Source organism: Narcine bancroftii, chromosome 3, assembly GCF_036971445.1.
Source record: "Narcine bancroftii isolate sNarBan1 chromosome 3, sNarBan1.hap1, whole genome shotgun sequence".
In the NCBI taxonomy this organism is placed as follows: Eukaryota; Metazoa; Chordata; class Chondrichthyes; order Torpediniformes; family Narcinidae; genus Narcine; species Narcine bancroftii.
This window is the reverse complement of record NC_091471.1, coordinates 140,421,916-140,443,019: the sequence shown is the minus strand read 5'-3', so window position 1 is coordinate 140,443,019 and position 21,104 is coordinate 140,421,916. Positions and strand designations below refer to the sequence as shown.

Here is a 21,104-nt window from a genome sequence, read left to right as displayed (position 1 = left end):
TCTAGGTTCCTGATACAACAGTGGCAAGAGTACTGGGTTCCTGGTAGAGAAAAAGGGCAGGAATTTGCACCAAGTTCCAAGTGCAAGAGCAACTCCCCTCTGTGTATATGCTGCAATTACCCCTTTTATTGGTGACTCCTTTTGAACTCTTAGTACTAGGATTGCATTCTGAGCACTAGGCATTTTACCAGTACACAGGGTGATAGCTAATCTAATTTGGAAAGAAGTACAGAAAAGTAGAGTTTATTTTTACTGCCTAAGAACATTATTACAACACATTGTTTACCCAGCATTGTTTGTATACATAGAGGATTAATTCTGTTACCGGAAAATAATTTTGACATTAATGTTAGTCTAATCAGTTGATGAAAAAAATACATACATAAACTTAGAATAGGTTTTAATCGAGCTTCCATCAAAGATAGATGTGTCCACTAGACTATCCCTGAGAGAATTATTCTTTCATAATGCTGGGAAGGGAAGGTATGTCTCGTGGTTCCATACTATTGGAGGCATTAATGCACTTTAATCTGCTACTTTCACTCGATTCTGTTTAAATAAACATCCTTTGAACATATTATTAAAATGCTACTAATTTAGTACCAACCACTAAGATGTGATACTGGTGTTTAGTCAGAGGCTACTTACAACACATATATTTATTTTTTTCAATAAACATGTAGCTTATATACACAATGAAATAATTCTACACACATCACCCATCCCACCCATCCATATTTTTTGAAAGGCACCAATATATAAAAATCAAACATACCTCTTCCTTGGAATTTTCAGATTCCATCTTTAAAGTTAAATACATTGCAATATGAGGAATTCTCTCAATATCCATTTGGAGATCTGCAGTGTCCTGACCCCATAAAAGTTTCACCAGATTGGTGCCACTTGGATCTGATTCACTGATATGTTCAAAAGACATGTCAGTTTGTACTTGATCATGGCTTAAAGTTTCAAATGTGAGTTTCACCTGTTAACAATCATATTAAAAAGAGATTAAAATTGCTCATAGCAGAAGATATTGGAAATGAAGTTGATGGTGAGGAAAAATTTATAATTTTATTCTTTTCATGTTGTTTAGTCTCTAATTATTTTATAAATTTAAGACAAAAATGCATGTTTAAAAATGAAGCAGGGATTTAGGTCAATTGGGTGTAATTGGGATGTGCTCATGAGATGAAAGTGCCTTTTACCATGTTGCATGTCTAAATTTAAATAGTGTAATTTATTTCATACAAACTCTGATTTACCCTTTCCTGTGTGCAAGCAGAAATTGGCAGACTTGTTGCTGCCATTAATATTTTAATTAAAAATGTCTGACTATTATCAACATTCTGATACAAATGTATGTTGTACAGGTACACAATCCTTTATCTGGAACCCTTGGGGGCCAGTGTGTTCTGAATTTTGGATTTTCCCGGATTTCAGAACAAAAGCCCCAGATTTAAGCCCACCCAAATTGTGCTGATGTATCCACCCCCTTTCAGTCACGCTGGCATCTCTCTCCCCCTTGCCAACCCGAGTCATGCTGCCATTTCTCTCTGTCCCACGTCCGCCCGAGTCTCACTGCCGTCTCTCACCCCCCCGAGTCGTGCTACCGTCTCTCTCCCCCCACCCACCCGAGTCGCGCTGCCGTCTCTCTTCCCCCTCGCCCAGCCAAGTTGTGCTGCTGTCTCTCTCTCCCCCTCTCCCACCCAAGTCGTGCTGCCATCTCTTCCCCTTCCCCAGCTCAACCTAATCGCGCTGCTGTCTCTCTCCCCCTCCGCTATACCAGCACCACGAAAAAAATGCCAGTCTTTGGAGCTTTCCGAATTTAGATGACCAGATGAAGCATTGTGTACCTGTACTTTACATTGCACTAATAGTTTTCTCAAAATCTCAACCTCACAGCAAATACTGTACACCACATGCAAGTCAGTTTAATATTACTTAGTGCTGAAATTCCTTTAACCTTTTCAAAAAAACATGCAATTTTGAGCATAACATAAACAAATTCATTTTTGGTAAATGTTAAATTTGAAGCATTAAGATAGATAATCTTAAAATATTAGGAAATATCTAAAGATACTAATTACCAGAGAAATGCACTATACCAACTTTATAATCAAAAGTTACAAAATATATGAAAGAATTATCGTGGTTTGCCAGATTATGTTTTTTTAACATTAAGGAATGAATTCTTAACACCTGGTGCAGTATAAACTATTTCATTCTCTTTTTTTTTTAAAATTTTTTATTTTTCACACCATAAATCACGTTAGCCATGATATACACTTTTTCTTTTTCACACATATACAGTGACTTTTTCTCCCCCCACCCTCCCTCCTCCCAAGCCACCCCCCCACCCCCCCCTCTCATCCATTTTAGGTATACAATCTAGGTTGCATTAAGCCAGTCAGACAATGTTGTCATTCAACAAAAATACACCAGAAATTCCACTGAGTCCATTCTTTTCTTCTCTTCTCCTTCCATCAACTTAGGTAATGTTTGTTCCCGGTAGGTTTTCGCTATTGTATCTAATGTAAGGCTCCCATACTTGTTTGAATATTTCAATATTATTTCTTAAACTATATGTTATTTTTTCTAATGGAATACATTTATTCATTTCTATATACCATTGTTGTATTTTCAAATTATCTTCCAATTTCCAGGTTGACATAATACATTTTTTTGCTACGGCTAGGGCTATCTTAACAAATCTTTTTTGTGCATCCTCCAAGTCAATTCCAAATTCTTTATTTTTTATGTTACTTAGGAGAAAGATCTCTGGATTCTTTGGTATATTGTTTTCTGTTATTTTATTTAATATCTGATTGAGATCATCCCAAAATTTTTCTACTTTCTCACATGTCCAGATTGCATGAATTGTTGTTCCCATTTCTTTTTTACATCGAAAACATCTATCAGATACTGTTGGGTCCCATTTATTTAACTTTTGCGGTGTAATGTATAGTCTGTGTAACCAATTATATTGTATCATACGTAGCCTCGTATTTATTGTATTTCTCATTGTTCCAGAACATAATTTCTCCCATGTTTCCTTTTTTATCTTTATATTTAAATCTTGTTCCCATTTTTGTTTAGTTTTACCATTTGTTTCCTCATTCTCCTTTTCTTGCAGTTTAATATACATATTTGTTATAAATCTTTTGATTAACATTGTATCTGTAATCACATATTCAAGGTTACTTCCCTCTGGTAAACTCAAATTGCTTCCTAATTTATCTTTCAAGTAGGATCTCAGTTGGTAATATGCCAGCGCTGTATCTCCAGTTATATTGTACTTATCTCTCATTTGTTCAAAGGATAAGAATCTACTTCCTGAAAAACAATTTTCTATTCTTTTAATCCCTTTTTTTTCCCATTTTCTAAAGGAAAGGTTGTCTATTGTAAAAGGGAGTAGCTTATTTTGCGTCAATATTCGTTTTGGTAATTGATAATTTGTTTTATTTCTTTCTACATGAATCTTTTTCCAAATATTGAGGAGATGGTGTAATACTGGAGAAGTTCTATGTTGTACCAATTTTTCGTCCCATTTATATATGTGTTCAGGTATCTTTTCCCCTATTTTATCTAATTCTAATCTCGTCCAGTCTGGTTTTTCCCTTGTTTGATAAAAATCTGATAGGTATCTTAATTGTGCGGCTCTATAATAATTTTTGAAGTTTGGCAGTTGTAAGCCTCCTTGTTTATACCATTCTGTTAATTTATCTAGTGCTATCCTCGGTTTCCCCCCTCTCCATAAAAATTTCCTTATTATTTTCTTTAACTCTTTGAAGAATTTTTCTGTCAGTTGTATTGGCAATGCCTGAAATAAGTATAGTATCCTTGGAAAAATGTTCATTTTAATACAGTTTATCCTTCCTATCAGTGTTAGTGGTAGCTCTTTCCAATGCTCAAAATCGTCCTGTAATTTTTTCATTAGTGGATTGTAATTGAGTTTATATAATTGGCCTAGATTTTGGTTTATTTGTACACCTAGGTATCTTATTGCCTGCGTTTGCCATCTGAATGGGGATTCCTTCTTAAATTTTGAGAAATCCGCGTTATTCATAGGCGTTGCTTCACTTTTATTTACGTTTATCTTGTAACCCGACACTTCTCCATATTCCTTCAATTTCTTATATAATTCTTTTATTGATAGTTCTGGTTCTGTTAAGTACACTATCACATCATCCGCAAATAGACTGATTTTATATTCCCTGTCTTTTATTTTTATTCCTTTTATATTATTATCTATTCTTATCAATTCTGCTAGTGGTTCTATAGCTAGCGCAAACAATAACGGTGATAGTGGGCATCCCTGCCGCGTTGACCTGCTTAAGTTAAATTGCTTTGATACATGTCCATTTACTGTCACTTTCGCTAACGGTCCCTTATATAATGCTTTAATCCAATTAATATACTTCTCCGGTAAACTGAATTTTTGCAATACTTTGAACAAATAATTCCATTCTACTCTGTCGAAGGCCTTCTCTGCGTCTAAAGCAACTGCTACTGCAGGTGCTTTATTTCCTTCTACTGCATGAATTAAGTTAATAAATTTACAAATATTGTCTGTTGTGCGTCTTTTTTTGATAAATCCAGTTTGGTCTAAATTTACCATTTTCGGTACCTGTTCTGCTAATCTGTTTGCTAATAGTTTAGCTATTATCTTATAATCTGTGTTTAGCAAAGATATTGGTCTATATGACGCTGGTGAGAGTGGATCTTTCCCTTGTTTTAGTATCACTGTAATTATTGCTGTTTTACATGAATCTGGTAAGTTTTGTGTCTCGTCAATCTGGTTGATTACATCCAGGAGGGGCGGTATTAATAGGTCTTTAAATGTTTTGTAGAATTCTATTGGGAGTCCATCCTCTCCTGGTGTCTTATTATTTGGTAATTTTTTTATTATCTCTTGTATTTCTACTGTTCCAAATGGTTCTGTTAATTTATTTTGTTCCTCTATTTGTAGTTTTGGTAGTTCAATTTTAGTCAAAAATTCATCTATTTTCCCTTCTTTCCCTTCGTTTTCAGTTCGGTATAATTGTTCATAGAATTCTCTGAAGTTTTCCTTAATTTCTTTCGGATTATATGTAACTTGTTTGTCTTTTTTCCTTGTTGCCAATACCATTTTCTTAGTTTGCTCTGTCTTAAGCTGCCATGCTAAGATTTTGTGTGTTTTTTCACCTAGTTCATAATATTTCTGTTTTGTCTTCATTATATTCTTCTCCACCTTATATGTTTGTAATGTTTCATATTTTATTTTTTTATCCGCCAATTCTCTTCTTTTAGTTGTATCTTCCTTCATTGCTAATTTTTTTTCTATGTTTACTATTTCCCTTTCCAACTGCTCTGTTTCCTGATTGTAGTCCTTCTTCATCTTGGTTACATAACTTATTATTTGCCCTCTAATGAATGCTTTCATTGCGTCCCATAGTATAAACTTATCTTCCACTGATTCCGTATTTACTTCAAAATACATTTTTAATTGTTTTTCAATAAATTCTCTAAAATCCTGTCTTTTAAGTAGCATGGGGTTTAATCTCCATCTATACATTCTTGGAGGGATGTCCTCTAGCTTTACTGTCAGTATTAAGGGTGAATCGTCCGATAGCATTCTCGCTTTATATTCTGTTTTTCTTACTCTATCCTGCATACTAGCTGATAACAAAAATAGGTCTATTCTTGAGTATGTTTTATGTCTAGTCGAGTAGTATGAGTATTCCTTTTCTTTTGGGTTTTGTTTCCTCCATATGTCCACAAGTTTCATTTCTTGCATTGATTTAATTATAAATTTGGTTACTTTGTTCTTCCTGTTAATTTTTTTCCCCGTTTTATCCATATTTGGATCCAAATTCAGATTGAAATCCCCTCCTATTAGTATGTTCCCTTGCGTATTAGCTACCTTCAAAAAGATATCTTGCATAAACTTTTGATCTTCTTCGTTAGGTGAATATATATTAAGTAGATTCCAATGCTCCGAATATATCTGACATTTTATCATAACATATCTCCCTGCTGGATCTATTATTTCCTCTTCTATTTTAAATGGCACATTTTTGCTAATTAATATAGCCACTCCTCTTGCTTTTGAATTATACGATGCTGCTGTTACATGTCCTACCCAATCTCTCTTTAATTTCTTGTGCTCCAATTCAGTTAAGTGTGTTTCTTGGACAAATGCTATATCTATTTTTTCCTTTTTCAGTAAATTTAGTAGTTTCTTCCTTTTAATTTGGTTATGTATTCCATTAATATTTAAAGTCATATAGTTCAGCGTAGCCATTTTATATTTTGTTTATCTTCTCTTTCCGTTTTTCCATCATTACCTTTCCTCCTTTTCCATTTCTGTTTTCTTATTTTCAACTCTTTACAAGACAACATTCCTACAACATCCAACATTTTCCTTATTCTCCTATTTCTATCTTCTTTATCCCCAATCTCCCCTTCCCCTCCTGAGTTGTCCTTTATCCCTTGTCGGACAACCACATCTCCCCTCTCCATTTGGATTTGCGAATCCACTCGCAAGCGTCAACTGATTTTGCAGTGACCACTATTTTCCCCCACCCAGCCCCCCCCAGAAAAGATTTCACTTTTCATATGTCACAAAGGTCACTCTTTTAATTCCCTCCTTATTCTCTCTATTCCATTACCTTCCCTTATTAATTCTTGTCTATACTATCTATATTTTCCTCTAATTACAGATACATTCACGTATGCACCTTGTCTCTATTCACTCTTATACCTCTTTACCCGCATACATATCAATCGTGGTCATTTTTACCCTCATTAACCGTCTTCATCCCTCAGTCTATTTTTGTCTTTACCCACATACATATCAATCATGATCATTTTTACTCTCATTACCCGTCTTCATCCCTCAGTCTATTTTTGTAATTGTTCTGCAAATTTTCGTGCTTCTTCTGGATCCGAGAATAGTCTGTTTTGTTGTCCTGGAATAAATATTTTCAATACCGCAGGATGCTTCAGTATAAATTTATACCCTTTCTTCCATAAAATCGCCTTTGCTGTATTGAACTCCTTTCTCTTCTTTAGGAGTTCAAAACTTATATCTGGAGAAATGAAGATTTTTTGCCCTTTATATTCCAGTGGTTTGTTGCCCTCTCTTACTTTTTCCATTGCCTTCTCCAGTACCTTTTCTCTTGTAGTATATCTTAGGAATTTTACTACAATAGATCTTGGTTTTTGTTGTGGTTGTGGTTTAGAGGCCAATGCTCTATGTGCCCTTTCTATTTCCATTTCTTGCTGTAGTTCTGGACATCCTAGGGTCTTAGGGATCCACTCTTTTATAAACTCCCTCATATTCTTGCCTTCTTCATCTTCCTTAAGGCCCACTATCTTTATGTTATTTCTTCTGTTATAATTTTCCATTATATCTATTTTTTGAGCTAGTAGTTCTTGTGTCTCTTTAGTTTTTTTATTAGATTTCTCCAATTTTTTTAAGTCTTCTACCTCCATTTCTGCTGCTACAGCCCGCTCTTTCATCTTGTCCATTTTCTTTCCCATTTCTGTTAAGGTCATATCTATTTTATTCACTTTCTCTTCTGTGTCGTTTATTCTTCTTCTTAAATCATTGAATTCCTGTGTTTGCCATTCTTTAAATGACTCCATGTATCCTCTAACAAGAGAGAGTATATCCTTTACCTTGCCTTTCCCTTCATCTATTTCACTGTATTCTTCCTCTTCTTCTTCCTCTGGGTTGGCCATCTGTTGTTTCTTTGTTGCCCTTTCCTTCTCTTCTTTCTTGTTTTCATTGTTTTCTGTGGTCTCTTCTTGCTGCAGGTGTTCTGCAGCTGTCGTTGCCGGCTGTGGAGATCGACTCCCCAGCTGGTCCCCCCTCCCGTCGGTGTGTTTTTTTTCATGCGCGGTTGCGCACTTTTACTCAGCTCTGCGAGCCATTGTTGTAGTTCTTTTTCTACCAACCTGAGGATGCGGGCTTCTCTCTCCACAGCGGGCTTCTTCGGACAGGTAAGGCCTTCACCTTTTTCCTCCGTTGTCTTCTCTTCCTCTCTTCTTTCCGTTGATTTTGATTTTTCTTTTTTTTGTCTCCATCTTCTTTCCACCTTTATACTCACTTTTCTTTAACTTTTATTTCTGTGCCTTTGTATTTTCTCTTGTTTTTCCCAACTTTTCTGGAGAGGGCTGGAGTTCTCCGTCCGGCCACTACTCCATCACGTGACTCCTCCAACTATTTCATTCTCAAAGGGATACCAAATTCTACAGATGGTGGAAAATTTAAAGAACCAAAGTGATGAAAATAGTCGGAGACAGAAAGAGACTTAACCTTTCAAGTTGATAATTATTCATTATGGAAGGTCATTGACTTTAAAGAGACAATTCACAAAAATACCAAAGAAACATTCTTAAAGCATTTTATGTTAAAATTGTAAAGAATATGCAATACACAAACAAATAATTCAGTCAACCTCCATCAGCAGATCTTATATTTTTCTGCCCTTTACTTACTTAGCTGCCCTCTAAATTTATTTATGCTTCTCACTTTAACTTCTCAGTGAATATGCAGTCTTAAAGGGCATACAGCATTTATCGTTCAACAATCCTTTATATGAAAACAAGTTTTAAAACTTTCATATACAACAGAAAAGACACCACTTCAAGTAATGTTATTGTTAGCTCTATTCCAGTGGCTTTGAAAATGTTTTCTCTAAAAATTCCTGTTTGAAAGCTTGAAAGGAAAACAAAAAAAAAAATCATGGAAATACACAGCAAAATCTAACAGATTCTATGTTTAGAGAAAAAGTCTTAATGTTTCGGGTCAATGTTCATTGTCAAAACTGCTTTTTGATGAAGTAAAATGGAAGTTCTTATTCCTGAAGAAGGAATGCTTTGCCTATCAGGTACATTAATTGTGAATAACAGTTCTTTATTTTTCATTCATTATAGAAGTTTAAAAAGACTGCAAAGGCAGTGATCACTGGCCTTTACATTCCTGGTCTTACCAGTATGTCTTTTGAAATTGAAAAGGAATAGAAGTACCTGATGCAAACCCATGCTCACAATGGGAGAACATGCAAAATCTGCTCAGGGAGCCCAAGGTCAGGTATGCAGCATTTTCAAGTACACGGGAAAGAAGATGTAGCTTCCTGGTCAACTGGAACTGGGACCAGAAGAAGCAAGAAAGAAAACAGATTTAATTAAAAGTAAAGGCAGTGGTAAAGTTTTAATTTCTTGGAAAGCAAAAGTTGATCCATCAAAAAGGGAAAAAAGCTACTTCAAAAGAGCTGAAAATTTCATATTTTTTGCTTCATGTTTGTCAAATCATTTGACCCCTCCCTACTACTGCAATAAATGGTATTTCAGGCCAATTAAGCAAAACAGAAATGACAATTATATATTAAGTTCTTAAATTTTATATTCACTACATATAAAGACCCATTGCAAGCAAGAAATTAGTCAGATATTCAAGTTGGCTGATCAAAAGATAAAATTTGTAGGCTTGGAAGTTACTTAACACAGGACAAACAGAACAGAACAGCATAGAAACAGTCCCTTCGATAATGATGTCTGTAACAAACATGATGCCCAAGTTAAATTGCTGCTTGCAATGAAACACATCTAACTATTTCTTGCATTTTCACGTGTCTATTGAAGAACCTCTTAAATGCTATTATGGAATCTGTTTCTCCACCATTACCACTGGCAGCCCGTTAGAACCATCTCTATGTAAAAAAACTTGACCTACATGACCTAAATTTCCAGCCCACGTCATTTTAAATACACGTCCTCTAGTATGTGACATTTTCACCATGGAAAAAACATTGTGACTATCTACTCTATCTATGCCTCTCATAATTTCATAAATTTCTATCAGGTCTCCTCTCAGCCTCTGATGTTCCAAAGAAAACAACCTATTTGTCCAACCTCTCCCTATAACTCATGCTCATACCCTCTGATCCAGGCAGTACCCTAGTTTATCTCTTCTGCACCCTTTCCGAAGCCTCCATATTGTTTCCGTAATAGGGTGATCAGAATTGCACATAATTCAAATGGTGGCCTAGCCCAAGGTATTACATAGCTTCAACATGATTTCCTTACTCTTAAGCTCAATACAGGATCTCAACCCAAATTGTCAACAATTCCTTCAGCCCCCCACCCCACAGATGCTGTTTGTGACCTACTAATTTCCTCTATCAGCTTGTTTTTTTAAAACTCTGGATTCCACAATCTCCAGTCTTTTGAGCGTCCAATGTTACAGTTTTTACAATTCTGATCCTTAAATAGAAGGAAAACAAAACAGAGAAGTATGAAATCAAATGAAATAAACTTAATTTAATGATGAAATAACCTTCACTTCTGAAATGTCATAAATGTCTTTATCTGCAGTTAGCTGCAGTTTGCTTTCCAATGTCAGCAAATAATTACAATGTTAATTATTCCAGGATCTGTTTAAAAAAGCCTCTCATTATGACTGAATGAAATAATCTGTCCAAAAAAGACAGATGTGAGTTTTAGAGCAAAAAAAAAACCTAAAAATCTGGCAATCCACAAGTTGTACTGGCTGAGTGGTGGAGTTAGCGGAGTTACTGCCTCACAAATCCAAGTCACGCTGAGTAGGTAGTAAATATAAAATAAAAATGGGATTAATATATTATTAGTTTTAATGGGTGCTTAATATTTGGAATAAAAACACAAAAACTCAAAGATCAGGCAGTATTTGTGGGATCCTTCGTCAGAATTTTATTGATCTTTCCACAAATGCTGCTTGATCTGTGGTGTTTTTCCAGCATTTACTGTTCTTATTTCAGATTTCTAGCATCAGCAGTTTAAAAGAAAAATCATTTAGTCAATGATAGGCAGATGGGGCAAAGGTGCTGTTTTTGAATGTGATCTAAGAGTTCTGATAGATACGGAAATGACCTTCCATTCAGTCAACAAGAATTAGGAAAGCCAGAAATGTAATCAAATTGACACTGCTGAGAAAGTTGCGTTAAGGTATTTCACTAGTTTAGATTTCTATAATAATTTTAGGTTAGTGGCCTTTATGAAATTCTTTCAGATTTAGCAATGAAGGGGGGAGTGGCATGATGGCGTAGGCAAGAGATGTGGGTGGATATCTCTCCTGACAGATTAAAGAAAAGCCAGTTTTGAAATACCTTTCTAACAGTATAAAAGTTTTAACAAAGTATTATAAGCAAAAGCAGAAATAATTATGAAAACTAGAGCTCAAACGATGAAGAAACTGATTTTAAAGCCTACCTCAGAGCTGGATCCAGGGGATTTGAGTCATGTTCCTCCTCGCCCCCAGCGAAAACCGGTGACTCAAAGAATGAAGTTGGCGGCAGTGCCGCGGAGCTCCGGCTAAGATGGCACCGACGACAAGCGACACTCTTCCATTGACACTGAAGAAGTAGTGTGCACATGCACTATACCAAGTATTTTTCTTCCACCAGGGTGGGGGGAGCTGGTGATTACCGACCCAGTGAGTCTAGGTCAGTGGAGGGTCGACCTAAAACCCATGGGGGTGGGGGGGAAAGTAAAAGAGTAACTGTGGTGGAGGCTGAAGAACTGGGGGCAGGAGCTCAGAGGAAGAACTGGAATTTAATGAGGAAGAAGAAGGGTTTGCACCTCATGGGAGGCCTACAGATAAACGTGAAGATTATTTTGAACAACAATTTCAAGCAATGTCTCAACAGATTTCTTTGGGTTTTAAATCTGTGAATAACAAGCTTTCTAATGTTATGGAAGAAATAGCAACTGTTAAAGCTGATGTAGTAAAATTGATAAAGTAGTAAATAAAGTACAAGAGAAGGTTAAGAAGATGGAAGATAAGCTGGAGGATTGTGTTTGTGATATCTCTTCTCTCTTTCTCTTTGGCTTGGCTTCGCAGACGAAGATTTATGGAGGGGGTAAATGTCCACGTCAGCTGCAGGCTTGTTTGTGGCTGACGAGTCCGATGCAGGACAGGCAGACACGGTTGCAGCGGAAAATTGGTTGGTTGGGGTTGGGTGTTGGGTTTTTCCTCCTTTGTCTTTTGTCAGTGAGGTGGGCTCTGCGGTCTTTTCAAAGGAGGTTGCTGCCCGCCGAACTGTGAGGCGCCAAGATGTGAAATTCTTTCGCCACTGTTTGAGGCGATACCAGCCCACTGGCGGTGGTCAATGTGGCAGGCACCAGAGATTTCTTTAGGCAGTCCTGAACTTCTTCTTTGGTGCACCTCTGTCACGGTGGCCAGTGGAGAGCTCGCCATATAACACGATCTTGGGAAGGCGATGGTCCTCCATTCTGGAGACGTGACCTACCCAGTGCAGTTGGATCTTCAGCAGCGTGGATTCGATGCTGTCAGCCTCTGCCATCTCGAGTACTTCAATGTTAGGGATGAAGTCGCTCCAATGAATGTTGAGGATGGAGCGGAGACAACGCTGGTGGAAGCGTTCTAGGAGCCGTAGGTGATGCCAGTAGAGGACCCATGATTCGGAGCCGAACAGGAGTGTTTTGTGATTTAGATCAATGTTAACAGATGTTGAATACTTTTGATGATTCTTTCACTGGATGGAGATTAGAGAAAAATGATTTACTGAAGAAAATTGATTCTTTGGAAAATCAGTGCCATAGGAATAATGTGCAGATAGAGGGACTTCCATAAGATTTTGAAGGCTCTGATCTAGTAAAGTTTTTTCAAAAATGGATTCCAGAGATTTTAAGATCAGATATGTTTGCAGACGGGTTGGAATTGAATAGGGCCCACAGAGCGATGAGAAGGAAACTGCTGCCTGGTCAACCACCTCGGTCTGTTTTGGTGAGGTGTATACACAATCAAGACAGAAAACTGGTATTAAGATTGGAGGTTCAAAATGCATGACAACATGGTGGCCCGTTGATGGTTCAGAATAGAAGTGTTTTCTTGTACCTAACTTGAAACTGAATTAACCCACTCAAACTGGTGTTTATTTGTCTCTCACTCTTCTGCTTATTTCTCAATCATTAAATCTTTTTGATTAGAGAAATATGTAGTTGCTTGTCCAGGTCAGTTTGGCCCCAGGGCTGAGCTTGTCATTATCATCTCAAATTTTCAGCAATTGCAATAGAAAATTTTAAACCATAAATATGCAAAGATTAGTATTGTATAATTTACTCTGGAATTTGTAATTTTTGTGCTCCAATGAGTACTGGCTAATTCTTGATGCACACCAATTGTTGAGGCATGAACATATTTCATACAAGACAGTCCTCAATAAGTGCCCAATAATACCAATACATCAACAGAAACATAATTATGACCATGAAATTCTACGCTATTATAGGAATATAAAAACAATTCAGTGAAACAATTTTCAAATTATATTATCATAAAATTAACAACTTGCTCGGGTAAATTTCTATATATTGACCATGTGGGTTTGATTCAAATCAAACTCTCCTCATGACTTTTATTGAAAAGATTTTAATGAAGAAGATAGGGTTGGAAAGAACAGTAGAGAAAAAAAGTAACAATAGCAGTAAATAAAGAAGAGATGGAAACAGATCAAGGTGGGGTTTACCTAACATTGAAAGAAATCTATGTTCATGCCATTGGGTTTAAGGCTGTTGACGAAAAATACCATATGTTGCCCTCAGGTTTACACTTGTCCTCTCCCTGGCAATGGACACACCCAAGACAGACATGTCTGTGTGAAGTGGTGAAAAAATTGAAATGGTTAATGGGAGTTCTAGCTTAGACCAATAGACAGAGAGAAGGTATTCAGTGAAGCAGTCACCCAATATACATTTGATCTCAATGACACAGAGGAGGCCATTCTAAGTACAGTGAATTTAGTAAATTAAGTTGGATAATGTGTACATGAAGGTCTGCCTCACTGGGAAGGTATGTTGTGGCCCTGAAAGGTGTGACAGGAGAGATATAGAACAACTTTTGCACTTGCTATAATTACAGCAGGAAGTGCTCAAGAGGGTGAACCAGCGAATCTCAGAGAGACTTATCCCTGCAAAAAGTGATCGGGGTGAGGAAGGGAAAATTTGGCTGATCGTGGGACTGCATGAACATTGATGAAAGTGGCAACAGATGCGGAAGCTGGTGGGATGGAATGTAAGAACCAAAGAGACTCTGTCCTTACTTTGCCTGGGGAGAGATGGGCTGAGGATGGAAGCACAGGGAAATGGAGAAGTATTGGCTGAATGAAAGACATCTGGAGGTGTGCGTCAATCCATATTAATTGGAGAAAAATTCTAGAGAAACTCAGCCTGTCTTTTCAGCATCTATAGGAGACAAAGATATATTGCCAACATTTCGGGCCTGAGCCCTTCTCCAAGGAAAAAGGGCACAGGCCTGAAACGTCAGCAATATAGCTTTGTCTCCTATAGATGCTTAAAAGTCTGGTGGAGTTCCTCCAGCATTTTGGTGTGTTTACTAAGTTAATGTAATTGTCAGCTAAGCATGGGGTGCAAGTGGTAGCACCAATGCAGTCCCTGATGTTGTGGAGGAAGAGTTAGTACCAGAGCAGGACTGGAACATGAACTGTTACACATACCTAACAAAAGACATTGGGGCCTCTGATATGGAGGAAATGGGAGGAGTTGAAGGAGATGTTGTGATGGAAAATGACAAATTTCACCAAGCATAAGGGAGGAGAGTGTTAGTAAGAGGCCAGAGCAGCTCTGTGTTCAAGAAAGAAGTGGTAGGTTCTGAGGCCTTCCTGAAGGGGAATGAATGAGTTTCGGGACTGTCCCTCCTTGGTGAAGGTGAGGTGGAGGTCAGAGAATTGGAAGTCTTCAAAGAGGTAGCGAGCACAATTGTCGCAGATGTGTGGGAAGATATTAGATGATGATATATTGAGTCATGTGTGGAAGGGCAATCTACTTCAGATTATTTACATGCAGAAAAATAGTCCACTTCGTTGATGACATCTGGGAATGATGTGCAATAGGTTTCCAGATGAAAGAAACAATGTTTAATCTTATTTTTTTTTGTTCATAAATATACCTGGATTGGACCTGGTGTACATGACAAAACACGTTCAATATTCTCAGTGGTTACTTCCACATCATTCACAGCAATTAGAACATCACCTGACAGAGAGAAAATCAATGTTATTACTTGTATGGTTAATAATTTTTAAAGAATTTATGCTTTCAAATAATCAATTGATAATTTACTCTTTTATTATGATTCCCAAAAAGAGTTCTCAAAAGGCCTTTTATTTTGAACCATATTCAATATAGTCATCTGTAGGTTGTAAAATAAACTCTGCATTAATATTTCAATATGAATTATTTACTATAAAACTACTAAATGATCTAACAATAACACCACAATAAATATTACTTAAGCTAAACTATTTCAGAATGGTTTCACTGGGTTTGATCAAGCATGTGATTGACAAAATCACAGGATCAGATGATAATGATAATCCTCTTAGCCAGTAACTGATGTACATTTTGAAAATACATATACTATGAATGACAGAATAGCATCAACAAAAATTTATTCTGAGTGGAGCAATATAGAATGACTGATTCATGACTGTAAAACATAATCTAGTGCCTTCATCTGGCAGATTTCCAAATAAATGGATGCTACTTCTGTTACAACACCAGCATAACTTTTAATTTACTTTAAAAAATACATGTTACACAATAAATTTTCCATGAAACGTGAGTTAAGGGAAGCATGGTATCAGGCCCCAGAAAGTTTAAAGTGAGTGTGGAAACAGGGCAGGGTTTAGAGTGATTGCGAAAAGGAAGCCCCAGTTAGGATAAAGTGAGTGTGAAAAATATCTGTCTGATCCTGAACATCTCCCCCTACCCCACATTAATTCAATGTCCTCTTTTTCATCGGTTCCCTAGCAAAAAGAATTTATCAAATTGCACAAACTCCTGCTGTTTGGTAACTATAGCATTGTGGATCTCCTTCATTGGCATGCTGACCTGCTAATCTTTAGCTCAACCTTTCTTCAGTTTAAAATTGTCAATTCAGAAGTATGCATTTGGATTTAAACATGAAGTTTAAATTTAGCTTCTGTGATTAATACAATTACTGATATCTCAGATTTGGTGACTTAGCAATAAGGATGTTTTAGACTGCAAACATGGTTAAGAAATTATATATGGAAAGTTCAGTATTCCATTAAAGCCAAATACTTGGGTTCTATTTGAAATGTAATTGAAATCAATAACATTGTGCAGTCTGTTCTATATGTCAACTGTGATTAAAAAAAATTTGCTGCACTGACTTGTGTATAGAAGTTAACTTACTTTTCTACAGAGCATTTACATCAAATAATTATCCAGATATACAAAACAGAATAAATTGTGATTTGTTACCTTAAAAGTTAAGGAGATATATTGTAAGGACAATCCATTTACTTTTAAAATGTAGTTTTCTTTCAAAATATTGTGATAGCATCACTCAACTGGTCAGTTGCAAGTGCCAGACTAGGGGTAGTCTTATACAGTGAATATAACTCAAATTGACATTTTAGGTAGAAATTCTTGGAGTCATCTTGTACGTGGATATATACGGTAACTTCTTTGTCCTGCATAGCAACAAACCTCTCGACTATTTCTAGAGCCAAATTAATCTCAGTAAACAAAATGACTTGCAGATGGTTAAAAAGATTTTGGTTTGTTAGAAAATTAATCACTTGCTGTAGTATACCCAGACTGATCTATTATTGTAATTACAACATTTGTTTCTGGCAAGGCAATTTCAGCATGTTCAGTGAAGGTGATGTCACTAAAAGTCAAGAAAAGGTTATCTTGTGGAGATGTTCATGATATTTGCAACAATGCTTTGGAATTTGATTGAAATTAAATACTGCTTCCATTCGATCAAAAAATAAATGGAGGCACTCCCGAAGCTGCTGTAATGGCAGCGCTGTGGCTGGTGCGGACCCGGGAAGAGTGGGGAGCAGAGACAAAGTGCTCCCCAGCAGGGTCCAACAATCTGCATTAAACAGCCTTCTAAAGGATCTGATGGTGTTTTATTAAAAATCCTGCAACCACAGGGTCTGGGCCCAAGACAGCAGTGCCTGTTCAGCAATGGCCAAGAGGGGTTGCAGACTCCAGAGGAACAGTGCAGGGAGTACTGGAGGTGAATCCAGACACTCTGCAATTCTGAGGGGACTTTCTTTTGCTTCTCTTTCTGACTGTAAGGGGCACCAGGCAATGCTGATGGCAAATCTTTGTTTGCCTTGTGGCAGATAAAAGGCAATTTTTGTGTAAACTTGCATTTCTGATTTTGTATATAATAAATAAGAATTTATAATGGACAGAAAGTAACAACAAAGTTCATTACATTAAGTCTAGGTCACCGATCCAAGAAAGTCCTTTATCAGTGTAATGTATGATTCTGATCTTTGAGAAAGAAAAGACAACAAATGAATTTATCCTGTATCTTGAGACAAGACAAAACCAGGTCATTTTCCACTTTGTCATGTAGATTCCCATACTCTAATGTGGAATGTTGCCAGAGCCTCTTACAAACAGTCTACTTCAAAGCGCTTGGTTCTCTCTCAAAATCATGAAGGAAGTTAGCTAATGTTGGTGAACTCTCTTGGAAGCCACAATAAATGATTCACTCCAACTGAAGTTAGTTGCATATAGCAATCTGAAGTGATAACTAAAAAGGGATTTGAAATTTGCCCACAAATCTTCATCAGGTCCCAAACAATAATCCCAAAGCCTCTCCATAACGTGTTCATTTGAAAACTTTAAAATCTTCAATTCCAGTACCATGTACTGACATCACTACTGTTACAGGTTATATTATATATATTAAATATAAATATATTTTTAAAAGTGATAGATTGTAGGGAGCTTAGTGAAGGTCACTTCACAAACAGATACTTACACTTGTGACGAGCCCAAAGGACCCCAAAACCCAGCAGCAATAGACATTCACCAAGGCAAGTGGTTTTTAAAAACAAAAGTTATTTTTAATCTACTTCAAACATAAAAATAAAATCAAACTTTAACTTATCTCTATACTTATACTAACGCAAATTAACCCCCTTCTAGTTCTAAGCGCATGTGTATGTAATGTGTGTGTAAATTTAGGAAAGGTTCTTTGGTTCACAGTTCAATCTCACTTCTCCTTCTTCCAAGTTCTCTGGATGCAGGCAATTCTTATTCTGTGCACAGAATTTAACATGTATAAAGTTCATCAGGCTTTGGTGCTTGAAAGGTAAATGTTTACCGCTCAGGAAGGTTCTTGTAGGGTTTGCAGAGAGAGATTTGTTGTTCCAGGACTTCCACAACTGAGGTACCACCATTAGTCACCTCAAGGTCTCACTGATGAAACTTGCCCCATCAGGGTTTTCCAGATGGTAACCTCTTTCTTTCAGGTTAGGACAGAGCTCCTTCTGTTCCTTTTAGTCCAAGAGAAACATCAGGCAGATAGCACTTCCAGCCATCCACTGCTTTTGGAACTTTTCATCAGTTCTTCCTGGATTGCAGGAAGAGGGTTTCTCTTCTCTCTCTCCAACTGGCTTCCAGAAAGCCCATGTGACTCACTTGCAAAACCCCCACCTTTTCCAGCAAACAACAGGAGTTCTTTCTTCTGCTCCCATCTGTTTTTAGATCAACAAAACCCAGGAGTGACTTTTCTGCGCACTCTGTCAAAACCGTTGAAAAGAGCTTCCAACAGCCAGAGTGTCTCTCCACTCCACTCATTTTATGATGCCAGTTCAATTAACACCTACTTGTGAAAGGTGCTTACATTCTCCAGAGATCTTCAGTATTTCTTCAGTCTTTCAAATAAGATCTGTTTTAAAATGTTTGTATGTTTGTAACCTACTCTAAATCTTACAAATTCTCCCCAAATATTTTACCAAATTCTCCCAAAATATTATAATCCTTACACGCTTCACCTATCATTTAAAATGCAAGAGCTTTGGCTGAAGCTAGACATTCAAGCACTAGCGATTTTGCAAAGACAATGGAACTGCTTTGGGAAAGAACTTCAAAGCAGGTCCAAATGGAAGTGTCCAGGCTCAAGTGCTGATAAAGATCTTTCAAGAATTGGGTTTGGAACCCTGCAAGGAGTTCTGGTTTTTACAAGCAGAGAGAGAGGAAAGACCAAACAAGATTTCTCTTTTAAAGAGAGAACTCAGTTCTTCAGTAACTTTTTGAGGCTGCAACATGGCAAGCTGGCAGGCTTGTTGAAAACCCCATTTTGAAGACAGGTTGTGAGTTGTGAGTTCAGCCTGTTCAAAACCCTTATAGTCCTTACAAGAGGAAATGGCTGGCTAGAGTGTTTCTCCTGGAAACAAGAGGAACTCTGTGGTGACCTGGAAGAAGTGGTTATCATTTGGAAAACTCATGATGGGGCAAGTTTCTGCAGCAAGACATGAAATGGCTGATCAAAGGAATCAGTTTGCTTTTAATTATCCTTAAACATCAACAAATCTCTCTCTGAAACCAACATGAACCTTCCTGAGCGGTAACCATTTAACTTTAAGCACCAGAGCCTGGTGAAAATTCATAAATGTTAAATTCTGTGCACAGTATAAGAATTGCCTGATACCAGTGAACATGGAGAAGTGAGAAGTGAATGATTGTACTGTGAATCAAAGAATTTTCCTGAACATATACACATTACATACAGGTGCGCTTAGAATTAGAAGGGGGTTAAGTTACTAGTAATAAGTTAAAGTTTGATCCTGTTTTTATGTTTAAAGAAAATTAAAAGCAACTTTTGTTTCAGTAATCGTTTGTCTTGGTGAATTTCTCCTGCTGCTGGGTTTTGGGGTCCTCTGAGCTCGTAACACTACTTTCAACATTGTAATTACCAGTTGTCTGAACAAAGGTGGTAGTGTTAGAACCAGTGAGAGACCATAAGACATAGGAGCAGAATAGGCTATTCAGCCCACTAAGTCTGCCCTTTCATTTAATCATAAGATGATCCATTTTCCCATTCAGTCCCACAGTCTGGTCTTCTCCCCATAACCTTTAATGCCCTGGCTAATCAAGAAAACATCAAACGCTATCTTAAATAAACCTAATAACCTAGCCTCCACAACCACCTGTGACAACAAATTCCACAGATTTACCACCCTCCATCTGAAGAAATTGTTGAAGATTATGGAAATAGCATACACATAGTGTTGAAGATTTAATGTTCAAATGAGTTATTCATCAATTTATTCATTCACAAAAATACATTTTGCTCGTATGATCTTACCGATAAATACTTGACCGCATTTCATCGCTGCACTGCCATGCACCAAACTCTGTACAATAAGTTTCTCTCCTGCTGTTGTTTTAGCATCTGTGAATGTGTTGAAATGTTTTTTGTCTGCTGGAATTTTACTTGCAGGCTGATGAATAATTCCTACACAAGCCTCCAACAGCTTTACCCCTTCAGTAAGTGATTCATTGTTTACTTTATTTGGATTAATATAAACAAGCACATCCTTGTAAGACAACTGCACAGGTACTCTGGTTTTAGAGTTGGGATGGTGTTTCAATATTGAAACAGGTCCTGGTGGCTGATTATCTCTCTGTTCATTCACTTTTTTGCAAGAATGTCCATGTACAAGACCTTTCTTTTTCAAAACATTAGCGAGCTTTTTAAGTTTATGATCATGTATGCAAGGCTTCTTCGATTTGTGATCAGTGATGATCTCCGCTTCTTTATCACTGAATCTGACATGATTAGTATAAGATACTGGCAATGCATTTGCTTGTATAAGTGCATCCTCTTCATCTTCACTCAGTTCCAAGTAGAACAGCTCTCCATTCTTCTGCACATCATCCAACCACTCGGGTTCAAGATCACTGCAAAAATAAAGAGATAATAGAGGTGAATTTGAGGAAAAGGAGAACGATTCCAAGCAACTGCTCCAAGCCACAAGATCACTCTCTAACTTTTACAATGCTTTTGTTTTAACTGCAATGTAACAGCCTGCAGCTGACGTGGACATTTACCCCCTCCATAAATCTTTGTCCGCGAAGCCAAGCCAAAGAAGAAGAACAAGAGAGAAACATCAATAGTTCTCTATATCTGCCTTTCTTAGTTTTGTAAAGACTACAGAAAAAAATTTTGAACATCTGCTTCTACTTTAACTACCTGTTGTTTTTTTTCTAGTTAAATACTAACACACTAAAAAAGTGATGAAAAACAGGACAAT

General features: G+C 37.0%; 1 protein-coding gene across 3 annotated transcripts in view; it reads right to left on the bottom strand.

Annotated features, from left to right (window-relative positions):
* The window catches only part of intu (inturned planar cell polarity protein), an 87,512-nt gene that overhangs the window by 49,246 nt on the left and 17,162 nt on the right, over positions 1-21,104 (bottom strand). For 2 of the 3 annotated variants that reach the window (XM_069925242.1, XM_069925244.1), the window contains exons 2-4: positions 20,156-20,751; positions 14,957-15,042; positions 776-985 (exon numbers count right to left, since the gene is read on the bottom strand). In XM_069925242.1, coding sequence (XP_069781343.1) covers positions 776-985; positions 14,957-15,042; positions 20,156-20,751 — 892 coding nt within the window. The remainder of the gene's footprint in view (positions 1-775; positions 986-14,956; positions 15,043-20,155; positions 20,752-21,104) is intronic. The other variant, XM_069925243.1, reaches the window with a different exon arrangement.